This window comes from Microtus oregoni, unplaced genomic scaffold (assembly GCF_018167655.1).
Source record: "Microtus oregoni isolate MIOR12 unplaced genomic scaffold, Mior012 000004F_ref0000308, whole genome shotgun sequence".
Classification (NCBI taxonomy): domain Eukaryota; kingdom Metazoa; phylum Chordata; class Mammalia; order Rodentia; family Cricetidae; genus Microtus; species Microtus oregoni.
In genome coordinates, this window is record NW_024543063.1 from 11776571 (window position 1) to 11790658 (window position 14088).

The 14088-nt window shown below is 43.1% G+C and overlaps 1 protein-coding gene across 1 annotated transcript; it reads left to right on the forward strand.

Annotated features, from left to right (window-relative positions):
• The first annotated feature begins 777 nt into the window (after window positions 1–777).
• Window positions 778–8168, forward strand: LOC121447020 (UDP-glucuronosyltransferase 1A7-like). Its single transcript, XM_041649998.1, has 5 exons — window positions 778–1678; window positions 4394–4525; window positions 5142–5229; window positions 5474–5693; window positions 7256–8168. The coding sequence occupies exons 1-5, from the start codon at window positions 824–826 to the stop codon at window positions 7551–7553; spliced, it is 1593 nt and encodes a 530-aa protein (XP_041505932.1). The 5' UTR covers window positions 778–823; the 3' UTR covers window positions 7554–8168.
• The last annotated feature ends 5920 nt before the right edge of the window (window positions 8169–14088 follow it).

A 14088-nucleotide genomic window follows, 5' to 3' on the forward strand; every position in this document is an offset into this window, starting at 1 on the left:
CCTGACTGCTCTTCAGACTGGAGAGGGAGGGGGAGAAGAGTGGGAGAGAGGCAGAGGAGTGGTAGGAGGGGGAGGGAAATGGAAGGCTGGGAGTAGGCGGAAATTTTTTTTCAATAAAAAAAAAGAAAAAAGAAGAAGACTCCCAAGCTCTCTATAGGATATGAGCTGCCTGCAGCATTGGATGCATCCAGGGAAACTTTGTAACAGGAATGGTAAACAGCTTGCTTTTAGTCCCTGGAGTGATCTGTGCAGAAGCTGGTCACCCTTATGTCAGCAATTCGGAGAACACACAGTGTTGGGAGGTGGAACAAGAATTCTACTGCACATGCGCCAGAAAAGCAGCATTGCTCAATCAGCATAGTTGTTTCTGAACTCTGTCTGTGAGCAGGACCAGGCCAAGGACCCTCCCTCTAGGCTTTGACCCAGTGGCAGGCAGCCAATCCCTTGGGAACACAGTCTGCTTTTGCTTTGAGACCTACTCTAGAAATGCAAGATTATTTGAAACTTGGTGTTTTGGGTTTTTTTTTTTTTGTGAAAACTATTGGATTCCTTAGGGTCAGGATATTACTTTGTAACTATTTCTAAATTCACATTGCCTGACTCTGCCCTAGAAAAATCTTATATGGAATACAAGCAAGTGTGCCTCATAATATTTGAATACTGAATAGTGTTCTCCAAGTAAATCATTGTCAGGGATTACTGTTTCTTAATGGTGCAAGTACATGTCCTCCTGGGGGAGCAGATTTAACTCAGTCACACTTCCTCCTTTGTCAGCAGAGCTCAGATTCTCAGCGGCTGGATTGTCTCAGGCTGAGCTTCTCCCATGGCTCCTGCAGGTTTCCCAGCCTCCCTTCCTCTGTGTGTGTGTCTGCTGCTGGCCTCTGGCTTTGCCCAGGCAGGCAGGCTGCTGGTGGTGCCCATGGATGGGAGCCACTGGTTCACCATGCGGTCGGTTGTGGAGAAGCTCATCCACAATGGACATGAGGTAGTGGTAGTTGTGCCAGAGGTGAGTTGGCAACTGGGAAAATCCCTGAATATTACTGTGAAGACGTACTCAATTTCTCACACTCTGGAGGATCTAAACCAGAAGTTCAAGTATTTTTCTGATACGCAATGGAAAACTCCAAAAGAAAGTATGCTTTCTTTAATGACAGGCTCAGCCGAAGGTTTTTTGGAATTAATATTTTCAAACTGTAGGAGTTTGTTTAACGACAAGAAGTTAGTGGAGTACTTGAAGCAAAGTTCTTTTGATGCTGTGTTTCTGGATCCTTTCGATGTGTGCGGCTTGACTGTTGCCAAGTACTTGTCGCTCCCGTCCGTGGTCTTTGCAAGAGTTATATTTTGCCACCATCTTGAAGAGGGCACTCAGTGCCCCAGACCCCTCTCTTATGTTCCCAGACTTCTCTCGAAATACACAGACACCATGACTTTTACGGAGAGAGTATGGAACCACATCACCTATATGGAGGAGCGTGCATTTTGCCACCATTTTTTCAAAACTGCTACAGATATTGCCTCTGAAGTTCTCCAGAGCCCAATGACTATGGAAGACCTCTTCAGCCAAGTGTCCATTTGGTTGTTACGCACTGACTTTGTGCTGGATTTCCCTGCACCTATGATGCCCAACATAGTCTACATTGGTGGGATCAACTGCCACCAGGGAAAACCACTTCCCAAGGTATGCTATCTCTCCTTTAGCACATGAAGAGAGCCTTTGGTTAGGCCAAGAAAAGATAAATTCTTTACTGAGCTGTGATTTATCGTTTACCTCACTGCATATGAAATTTCTTCCTGGGTTAGAGATGTTTTATGCCAAGTCACTAATTAGGAAACAAATCTATATTGGTGCCCTATTGATATGGGTGTGTAAACCTGTGAAGATATCACATATACATTCAAAGCTACAATCTAAGTTTAACTATGTATGTGTGCCTTTCTCTGTGTGTGTGGCAAGGTCATGAAATTAGAAAGAAAATGGACAAGGAAAAATTTCCTTAGGAGAAACAAAACCAGTAAGTAATGATAGACATGCCTCATGAAGACAGAAAGGGGGATGTGCAGGAGTAGGAAGAGGACATATGGAGGGCAAGGCAGGGTAGTGGGAGACGAAATAAGCAGAAAAGAAAACGTCTGAAAAATGCCAGAATACCACTGAATACTCTGTATGACAACTTTAAAAAAATGCTTTAAAAGACAAAAAACATTCAATGTACATTTTACTGATTTTTGGAGATGTTTAATAAATGCATCAAGCATTGAAGCCGTCATCATTTTCTGTCGGCTGCACTCTATAGGAGCGCACACGCAGCTTTTCCGCATTTCAATATGGAGGATGCAGAGAAGGTGCATTTCTCAGAGAAAATAAAATGTAAATGAGAGAAAAGAAAGCCACCATATAAAATGGGACAATACAAGCCAACAGAAAAGTCAGAGTGCCAAGGGAAGGGGCAAGAATCAGAGACTCACTTGTTAGCACTTTTGGGAGTCCCGCAGAGGTACTACATGGGAGCCAGGTGGTGGTGGCACATGCCTTAAATCCTAGCATTCAGAAGGCAGAGGCAGGTGGATCTCTGTTGGTTCGAGGCCAGTCAGGCCTAACAGAACTAGTTCCAGGACATCTAGGACTGTTACACAGAGAAACCCTGTCCCGAGAAACCAAAATAAATAAATAAATAAGATAAAAAATTTAAAAGAAATAAATATACAAATGACTAGACAGGAAGCTCTGGTGTCTCTTCAGCCTGGTAGAGGTCCATGCAGGTTCTGTGCAGACTACTTCAGCCTCGTCAGTTCATACGACCTTTGCTGAGTGATTTAGCAGGCCTTGTTCTTTGGGGGGCCTCCATTCCTTCTTTCTCCCCGACTCCTTCTGCCTCTCTTCCATGAGGTTCCCTGAGCTCTGACTGGAGGGATTGGATGGAGACATCTCACTGAGAGCTGTGTGTTCCAAGGTCTCTCTATGTAGTGTCGTGCTGTGGGTCTCTGTTTTCGCTCACATCTGTTACATGGGGAATCTTCTCTGATGATGGCTGACTAAGCTACTGACCCATGAGTACAGCAGAATGTCATTATGAGTCATTTCATTGTTACTCCCCCAAACTAAGAACAGGAATACTTGGTTTTACCCTAACTGTCTGGACTTCTGAACACCTAAGCAGTGTGAGGTATGGGTTCCATCTCATGGACATGAGAAGTGAATTTTATGCTCTGGTAATGCTGAAGCAGCCCATACCTGGAGGTTCTGTTGAACTTGTCTGTTTTCACATTAACTGTCAAAAGAACCGTGTGTTTGGAACGCTTCTCAGAGAACAGAGCTGTGTGTTATAAAGCTTGCCCTTGACTGGGGCACTGGATTTGGGCACCAGCAGCTTAAGTCTGATATGCAATTATTCTTTAACCCTTATAACTCCTGGCAAGAGACACTGCCTTTATGGTCCTGGCTAAATAGAAATTCTTATAGGAAGTTAGTTCCCGCGGCTTTCTGCCTCTTCTAATAGGGCAAGGTGTCAGCCCTCTGTCTGAGCAAGAGATAGTCTTAATGGGAGAAAACAAAGGCGTAAGGGAGGGCAAACTAGACTGTGCCTTTCCTGGCAGGATTGCACATGTCTTGAAGGAGCAAAGATTCTGGAATGTAGGTGAGCTACGCGCTATCAGGAGGTAGAAGGATGCCCGTCCCCAGGAAAGAAAGGTCTGGGGAAGAAAGAAGAAAACTGTGATGTGGTCCTAGAAAAGAACAGCCTCAGAGCAACCAACTCCTGGATGCTCTGGGTCAAAATCCAGGACAGTGGCAGAAGAACCAGGTCTTTAGATTGTCCCAGGAAGTGAGACCAACGTAACAATGCTCTGACATCCAGTGGACTGCAGGAGCCTGGCCTTCAGAGGGCTGGAAGAGGGCTGTGCCCCTGGGAAGACTGCACAGAGTATGGGATCCTGATACGTTCAGGAGAGAGCTTAGTAGAAGCCTCTCTGTGTCTACATGTAGGGAGGGTCAGGACATGGTTTGCCCAGGAATATTTGGGTTTTAGAAATAAAAACACCATGTTCCATGCAGTCCCTCAGCTGTGTGTAACTTGTTACATCGTGTCATGTTCATGGGTGCACGGTCATGTGCATGTGCACTCCTGTATGTGCCTCTCTTGCTCTGATGGGAAGTCAGCACCTTATCTGGATTCTGCATCTCCAGGGAACCCCACAGATAACCCTGTAAGCAAGAAATCCTCCTGAATTGACAGGAGACAAGGAGACAGAGTTGCCGTGATGTTTTTTGTCTATTACATACATACCTTTACTGATTCTCATGAGAGGGAAGTATCTATCTTGTAATCTAATATGTGCAGTTCCCACGGGATGTGAGAACAAAGAGATGAACTGGAAATTTCTCCTCTCGCTCTAGGAATTTGAAGCCTATGTCAACGCTTCTGGAGAGCATGGCATCGTGATTTTCTCTCTGGGATCCATGGTCTCGGAGATTCCGGAGAAGAAAGCTATGGAAATCGCCGAGGCTTTGGGCAGAATTCCTCAGACAGTAAGATGGTTCTACAAGACTTTTTCATGTCTGCTTTTAGTCTCTAACTCTAGACCTCAGTGTCTAAATGCAGAAATCTGAGTTGTGGAACTCCTCTGCCATTCCACAAAGTTATTATTATTATTATTACCATATATTATTATTATTTCAATTTATTCAGGTATTCCTATGACATGGTCTGCTCACTCAGATTTCTCTTTTCTCTAGGAAACTCCCAAGTATTAGAGAGAATGTTGTTAAAAAAAATAAGCATGATACTGTTTTTTTACATCAATGAAGAATGTTTCTCCGAAAAGCTATTTTGTTTTGTTTGTTCCTGCTTGGATAGCTTTTGCATCCACTTGCCTTGTGAAGAAAGTTTCCCTTTGAAGTGCAGAAACATGAAGGAATACTGAGGGTGGCTTGATGGCTTCTCACACTCGTGTTGCCAAGCTTTAGCATCAAGAGCCAATGCTGCTCTTGAGCCCTGGGGACTTCCAATTCACCAAACCTCCCATCATGCAAAGCCTATCCGGCTTCTTCTTACTCATAGGACTGGCCTTTCTAGTTAGGCTAGCTGATCTTAAAAAATCAAGTTGTGTTCTTTTTTTAAGCATGTGCTTTTTGTCCCTACTAGGTCCTGTGGCGCTACACCGGACCTAGACCATTGAACCTTGCGAAGAACACAATACTTGTAAAATGGCTACCCCAAAATGATTTGCTTGGTAGGTTGGGAGCATCTGCCATGTAGGTCAAACCAGGGTTACATTAAGGAAATGACAGGCTTTAATGTTCTAAATGATTGCTTAGCTTGATGGTGACTGAGACACATCACATACATCACCCCACCCCACCCACTCCCAGAGTTTTTACAATGGCCACGCGTAGATGATGGTCCTTATGGGCTTTTCAGAATTTAGACATTGTCAGGCTGAAGAACCTGGTGTCCCTCTCTGTTGTACTCCTCAGGTCATCCAAAGACTCGTGCGTTCATCACACACTCTGGTTCCAATGGTATTTATGAAGGGATATGCAATGGTGTGCCGTTGGTGATGATGCCCTTGTTTGGCGACCAGCTTGACAATGCCAATAACATGGAAACTCGAGGGGCTGGGGTCTCCCTGAATATTATCAAAATGACTGCTGATGATTTGGAAAATGCTCTAAAAGCAGTCATCAATGACAAGAGGTAAGTAAGAGGAGAAGAAAAACAAACAACATACTTGTGTTTGTGTCTACAGCATTTGCAATCAACAAAATAGCACAACAACAAGTACATAAAAAATCTAGATTCATACACAAGATAAAGTGGGCATTATTCCTACTTGTAAAAGGAATTTATATTTTATCTTAGAATTTGTTAAATTTTTTAGTCTCCCTAGATTTACAGTCTTCAATTAAAAATAATGTCACCATAATAGGCATCTCATCTCTAAGATCCTGTAAAGAGAAAAATATTCCATTAAAAGTCACATAGGGGTGGAGCTGGAAGCTCACTACATAGACAAGGGCACTAGCTGTGCAAGCCTGAGGAATGAGTTCAAATCCCAGCACTTATGTGAAAAGCCAGGCCTCAGCATCGTGGAAGCAGGAGACAGGAGAACTCTTGGGCTTGCTGGCCACTAGTCTAGCTCCAGATCCAATGAGAGACTTTGCCTCAAAGAAATTAAGTGGACAGTGACAGAACAAAACATTGTCTTATGGCTTATGAGTGACTGTATAAACATGTGTGCCCATGCGTCCACACACATACACACACATGCATACACACATACACCGCATACACGTGCACACTGTGAGATCACTTTGTCTCTACTTGAACCTTAGTGTATTGCTTTCAAGGTTGCTGGTACTATTGTATTTAAAACCTATGGGAAGACCAACATGGTGACAAACACTTGTAATCTAAGCACTTGGAGACAGAGACAGGAGGATTGTGATGAGTTCAAGAAGAGTTTAAGGCTATATAGCCAGTTCCAAGCTGGCTGAGGCTGTTTAGCAAGATTCTGTCTTAAGACAAAACCAACCAAGCAAACAATAGCAAAAACCCCAAGCAATAACAGAATACCCAGAATTTCACCATCTATGAAGGGTTAAAGTTTATTTAGCTCAGAGTCTGAGAAGTTGTGGGGAGTCTAGAGCGGGGCAGATGCATCTGGTAAGGGTCTCCTGCTACCTACCGTGTATCCTCCATGGTAGACACCTGAAGTGGCCAAGGGTGTGTACATGACAGAGACTAAACATAAGTGGCACCCTTGCTTGATCATAGCCCGCTCTCACGGTGACAGAGTCCAGCTCTGGAGCAAAGGCCATTCTCTCTCTCAATGACATTTCACTTCCTCGAGGTTCTACCACCTCTCTGTACCTTTGCACTGGGGACCAAAGTTCCTACACACGAGCCTGTGGGCAGCACATTCAAACCACACTACTCCTTTATCTGCAACTGATTCCTTTGTTGTTGTTGTTCTTCATTTGACCATAATGATGATATAATATAATTTCCTACAAAGAAATCACTAAAAGACAAAAAAATTGTAAACAAAGTTTAAATATTTGTAAAATAACATTTTTTAGTTTTTGCTTTCTTTCCTCCTTACCTCCTCCTCTCCTTCCTCCCCTTCTGCCTGCATTTCACCATCTATCCCTCCTCCTCCTTGTTAGAGATAAAGAATATCAATTAAGTGTGTGTTCGGGGTGTCCTCTTCTGGTTATAACAGGGTGTTCCAAGACTAACAACTGCTTTGTGTTCAGTTACAAGGAGAACATCATGCACCTCTCCAGACTCCACAAGGACCGTCCCATAGAGCCTCTGGACCTGGCTGTGTTCTGGGTGGAGTACGTGATGAGGCACAAGGGGGCGCCACACCTGCGTCCGGCTGCCCATGACCTCACCTGGTACCAGTACCACTCCTTGGATGTGATTGGCTTCCTCCTGGCCATAGTGTTGACCGTCGTCTTCATTGTCTTTAAATGTTGTTCGTATGGCTTCCGGAAATGCTTTGGTAAAAAGCAGGGAGTTAAGAAGTCACACAAATCCAAGACCCATTGAGAAGTGGGTGGGAAGTGAAGGGGAGGTATCAGTCCATTCTTCAATCAGTTTGACACTTGAAAACAGAATAGCCTGGTCTACAGAGTGAGTTCTACGACAACCAGGGCTACACCAAAAAAACACATGTATGCACCACCACCACCTGGCTAAAACACTTTGCCAAATAAATGGTTGCTTTACTTACAAAATATAAAAGCACACACACACACACACACACACACACACACACACATCTAATTGCTGACCACACCCATCAGGGAAGCTATGGACAACACTTGCCATCTGTTTCAGAAAGAATGGCACTCTGTAGTCATTGACAGCCCCACAGTTGCCCCATTGTCCTGTCATGTCATCACTGCCCCCACACACACTTCAGCTGATAGATTCCTCACCTGGATCCTCGGACTCTGTGGCCTCCTCCAGTGCTCGTCATTCCTTGTTGTGCTCATGTATTGTGGGCGACATGGCCTTTGCAGCTCTGGGGAGGGGGACGGTGCTGTGTCAGAGATGATAATCATTGCTTGTGTGAAGCAGATCTGGAGCTGATGAGAGCAAAAGTTTATTCTTAGGCAAGTCCAACTTCTGTAGTGTTTCCCAAACTGAGAACTTACTAATAAATTCAGACAAATTGTGTTTATTATTTCTCCACTGGTGTTATACTTATTGTCAAACATCCTCTAATTGTAAAAGTGCTACGTGATAGTGACACCAAACTTGAAAACCAAAGAGATTCACACATGTGTACGTGCACACAAGCGAAGAACCACCTGTAGTTGCAGTGCTCTTTAATACAGTCACAGTTCCGCAGTTAGTGCAGACAAACCACTGTTGCTATGTTGGGTAGTTTTTGTATTGCATTCTGATGTTCCAAGACTGACAATAAAGTTTGTTTTGAATCAGAGGACAGAGCTAGCTACTAACTGACCAAAATTAACCATAGAGGTTCTGGAGGACAGACAGACATAGGGCAGGGCTAAGAGAGGCTCTGTCTCAGCCCCTTTCAGGTGGAGGAATGGAGGAGATGGGAGGTAACTGGTCACTTCTCCGCTGCTTCTCTGATCATTCAGGTTCTTACCCTGATATCTGGCTCCTGAGTTTTTAATTGATAAAGAATAATTAGATAAACACATAATTGCTGCCCTAGTTTTGATTCTGAATCTTCCAAAGATGTATTTGCTGATGGCTAAGTCCTAGGCCTATGGCACCGCTGAGAAGTTGTGGAGCCGTTAAGAGAATGATCCTGAGGGAGAAAGTTAGGTTTCTGGGGGTGTTCCTTTGAAGGGGATGTTGGCATGCAGGCCCTTTGCTCTCTCTTTGTTCTCTCCCTATCATGGAACAAGAAGCTTCTGGAAGCTTCCTTGGGTGTTCTCCTGTCCTGCACAGGTTCCAAAGCAACGTGGTCACATGACCAGGGATGGAAACGTCTATAGCTAGCTCCAAATAAGCCTTTTCTCATGAGCTGCTACATCCTAGGTATTTGTTACAGTAATAGAAAGCTCATTAACATGGGTATTGTTTTGACAGATACACACAAAAGATTTCACGTACACTAGATATTCTGCATTGGTCAGTTTTGCAATGGTATAATGAAACACCCAGGTCAAGTAATTTATTAAGAGAAGAGGTTATTTAACTTACAGTCTTAGAGGTTCATAAGTTATCCTTCATTGGTTTGGTTTAGTGAGGGTAGCAGAAGGTGTCATGTCATAGCAGGAGCATATACATGAATAAACCAGGAATTATATTTGGTGTCTGAATTTCTGTCCTGCCCAGTTCCCACAGTAATTAAGTCCCAAAGAAATCACACAAAGGTCTACATTAGTTATAAACTGATTGGCCCTTTAGCTAAGGAGGCTTCTTATTAACTCTTATATCTTACATTAGCCTGTTATTCTTCTCTGTGTTAGCCACATGGCTCAATACCTTTTTCAGCGAGTCAGTCACATCTTGCTTCTTCTGCAGGGATTACAACTGCAGAGGAATGGGCTTCCTCCTTCCCAGAATTCTCCTGTTCTCATTGACCCTCCTCTACTTCCTGTCTGGTTGTCCTGCCTATACTTCCTGCCTGGCTACTGGCCAATCAGCGTTTATTTAAAATATAATTGACAGAATACAGACCATTCTCCCACACCATATATTTTGAACCAGGAACAGAGGTGGAGTCTGGGATATCACAGTTCTCTTTGAGAAAAAACCCTCAATGACTTAAGGACTTCCTTCTAGGGTCTACCTGCAAAAGGTTCCCCTGCTTCTCAATAGCAGGTTTTTTACAGGCATTCAAGATTCAAGTTATATATTCTGACTATGGTTCCAAGTTCATGTCTACTTCACAATTAAAAAAATGGATTAATGTGGGGCCTTAATCTTGAGAGGCAGAAGCAAAGGCAGGCAGATCTCTGAGTTCAAGTTTATCTTGTATCACAGAGCAAGTTCCAAGACAGTTAGGGCAGAGAAACCTTGTCTGGAAAAAAAATGATAATAGATTAGTTCCTTGTCTAAAGACAGTCTCAAAGGTAACTATTCTAGCACATGTTGGAAATCCAAGTCTTGTAACAGTCAGTTGTGAGACTCTGTAAAAGAGACAACAGTAACAACAACAACAAAATCCAGAAACTAAAACAAAATCAAAAACAAACCACATACAGTGGAGGCCAGGCTTCAAGTAAACATTCCTTATTCTGAAAAGGAGTCATGAAGAATTAAAAAAAAAAATCTTCTCCCAAACAAGAAAAAGGGAAACATCAATCAAACACCAAAGATCTTTTTTATTAGGGGCACAGGGGCACACTGTGGTGGGATGTGGGACACCAAAGATCATGGTCGTTCCCATTTTTATGGTTTCAGAAGTTGTCTCCCACATATCGACTCTCTCAAACTGTTTTTCACACTTGCTGGATCTTTTCCCTTATCGTGTGGTGTAATAGGAGGTCACTTGTTGGTTCCCAGCTGCTCGTCTAGCTTAGACCTGAAATAATCACACAGAAACTGTATTAATTAAATCACTGCGTGGCTCATTAGCTCTAGCTTCTTACTGGCTAACTTATATTAATTTAACCCCTTTCTACTAATCTGTATATCACCATGTGGTTGTGGCTTACTGGGTAAAGTTCCCAGTGTCTGTCTCTGGCAGCTCCAGTGGCTTCTCTCTGATTCCTCCCTTCTTTCTCCCAGCATTCGGTTCACTCCACCTTGCCCTGTTATAGATCCAAAGCAGTTTCTTTGTTCATTAATGGTAATCACAGCATACAGAGAGAAATCCCACATTACCTCCCCTTTTCTGTTTAAATAAAAAGGAAGGTTTAGCTTTAGCATAGTAAAATTACATATAACAAAACAGTTATCAAGCAAGAATTACAGTTACAATATTTATATCTACTTTATCGTTTATCATAACTAAGGAAAACTATAATAATAACTATCTAGTCTTTAACTCCATCAAAGACTCCAGAAGGATATAAAATATTACCTAAGTAAACAGGAAGTGCATTGTAAGCAACTTTCAAAACTGTAGAATTGACAGAGACATCTTGCTGCCTGGACAGTCACCCAAAGTTCTTCTTTACCATTTGAGCATCCATCTTCAGCCTACAGGCCCATAGTATCCAGCAGAATTTTCCATGATGAAAGAAATTTTAGTCATTTTCTTCTGTATCCTGCAGAATGTCTATCAGACTCTTTCATGAAGCAGGAACCCTGAAGGATTGTCTAGCAATCCCCCTTTAAATTTAAACAAACATTTATAGACAATATTTGGGAATATGGGCATAGTTCTGTCCAAACTTCTTTCTACTGTTTGTTGGACAACATAATTTTTGAAGGGTATTCAAGGAGACCTTTTAGGGGCTCTTGGTCAATCAAGCCATATTAGTTTGGAATGATTCCACAGGTTCTCATCCTCTGTGGAAACAAGAGAAGAACCTATTTTCCAAAGCAACATATCCTTAGACCCAAATTCTGAAGTCAAGATACCTTTATAATATACATGCTGGTTTAGCTTAGCAGCCCATACAATGAAATGTCTCTCTGTACTAAGCTCTTTCACAGTCAAAAAAATTAAAGAAACCACAATAATATAAATAATCCAGACTCTCTGTGAATTATCCATTTTATGTGGCTTATTTTTCTTTACTTCTTTTAATCTATGACTGTCTGTACTCTGTCTCTTTAAAGACTTTACCCTTTTTAACCATTTACTTCTTTTTATAATTCTCTATACTCTTTCTTCTCTCTCCCAAGCCTATGTACATTTATTCAACACTGTGACCCATTTAGAGGTCTTTTATGTCTGAATCTGTCCTAGTGTTTATCTGTAATTCTATACTGTCCAGGAGCACTTCCTAAAATGCTAAGTGCTTCTTAAAAACTTAAACTGTGCCATTACTAGGGTATATACAATACTTACTGCTTGCACCGCCCAGCCCAGCATGGTGGATCTGCTTGCACATTTGAGCCATACACCACCCCACTTCCAAACACACAGCCAGTCCACATAGCCACCAAGCAAGCCGCATGTTGCTCACAAACCCCATCCAAATGCTCGGTTTCTTTAAAGAACCAAAATTTGTGCTAGCAGCATGGCCCATGGCTGGGAAGCTGCCATTTGAAACTGCATGGCTGCTACTGCTGAATCAGTAAGACCTCTCTTAAAGAAGCCATGCCTCTGCTTGCTTCTAGCAAATAAAGCCCACCCAAGAAAATGCCGCTACCAAACCATACTTAACTCTGTTTTTTTGTGTGTGTTTAGGATTACTTTTTAAGCTTTCTTAGGTTTTCATGTGGATGTAGTTACCCACATTGGTGCACCAATCTGTAGTAAGGAGGTTGCTTGTTGGTTTCCAGCTGCCCAGATAGCTTAGACCCTAAATAATCAAACAGAAACTTTATTAATTAAACCACTGCTTGGCCAATTAGCTCTAGCTTCTTATTGGCTGACTCATATTAATTTAACCAATTTCTATTAATCTGTATATCATCACATATATGTGGCTGTGGCTTACCAGGTAAAGTTCCCAGGGTCTGTCTCCAGCAGCTCCATGGCCTCTCTCTGACTCCGCCCTTCTTTCCCCCAGCATTCAGTCCAGTACTTCCTGTCTAGCTCTGCTCTGCCCCGCCCTGCTATAGGTCCAAAGAAGTTTCTTTATTCATTAATGATAATCACAGCATACAGAGGGAAATCCCACATCAGTGTGGCAGGCTGCTGAAATCTCTTCCTTCCTTGGACCCTTTTGACAACTCCCTCAGCTCCACTACTTTTCATGCCATTAGGTGTTCAAATCTGGTTGGACTGCTCTGCCTGGTTTCCCTCCATGACCCCTTTCTGTGTGACTATAAAACTAGTATCCTATGAATGACATTTGGGTCTCTTGCCAGAAAGTACCAAATGAAGGCTAGCTGGATGCAGAGAAATGAATCCTAAGTGACCATGGGAACATAAAAGTTCCTAGGATCTCTCTCCCGAAAAGACTCTGTCCTGGAAAATCTTTGGAACAGATTGAGATTTCTATGTCTCTGAGCCCATGAGAGTGGAAGCCTTGAAGATGTCACAAACACCCTTAAGGCTGAGGCATTGTTCCTATTTTTCTGATTCAAAGCACTTATTCCCACTTTATTGGCATTTTATTGATTACAACTACACATGATCTTTCTTTTTATTTCCTGGCCACGCTTCAAATTTTTTTTTAATTTTTATATGTGTTTGAGGAGGAGCTACTTGCACATGTGTGCTGGTATGTATGTCTGTGCACATATAGGGAGGCCAGAGGAATCTGGAGCTCTGCTACCAACCAGCAAACTGAAGGAATCCTCTTCTCTCTACCACCTACTCCCTGTGTTGGGATTATAGGCAAACATGTGGCCACATGTAACTTTGTATGTAGGTGTTGGGGATTCAAACTCAGATCCTGCCAACTCAATTATTTCTCCATTTCCAATTTTTTTCCGTTTATTTATTTATTAAAGATTTCTGTCTCTTCCCTGCCACCACCTCCCATTTCCCTCCCCCTCCCCCAATCAAGTTCCCCTCCCTTGTCAGCCCATAGAGCTATCAGGGTTCCCTGCCCTGTGGGAAGTCCAAGGACCACCCACCTCCATCCAGGTCTAGTAAGGTGAGCATCCAAACTGCCTAGGCTCCCACAAAGCCAGTACGTGCAGTAGGATCAAAAACCCATTGCCGCCGGGCGGTGGTGGCGCACGCCTTTAATCCCAGCACTCGGGAGGCAGAGGCAGGCGGATCTCTGTGAGTTCGAGACCAGCCTGGTCTACAAGAGCTAGTTCCAGGACAGGCTCCAAAACCACAGAGAAACCCTGACTCGAAAAACCAAAAAAAAAAACACTGCCATTGTTCTTGAGTTCTCAGTAGTCCTCATTGTCCGCTATGTTCAGCAAGTCCAGTTTTATCCCATGCTTTTTCAGACCTAGCCCAGCTGGCCTTGGTGAGTTCCCGATAGAACATCCCCATTGTCTCAGTGTGTGGGTGCACCCCTCGCGGTCCCGAGTTCCTTGCTCGTGCTCTCTCTCCTTCTGCTCCTGATTTGGA

Coding starts and splice junctions, on each gene's coding strand:
- LOC121447020 (XM_041649998.1), top strand. CDS start 824: ATGGCTCCTGCAGGTTTCCCAGCCTCCCTTCCTCTGTGTGTGTGTCTG. Junction 1,679..4,393: donor AGGGAAAACCACTTCCCAAG/GTATGCTATCTC, acceptor CTCTCGCTCTAG/GAATTTGAAGCCTATGTCAA. Junction 5,230..5,473: donor ACCCCAAAATGATTTGCTTG/GTAGGTTGGGAG, acceptor TGTACTCCTCAG/GTCATCCAAAGACTCGTGCG.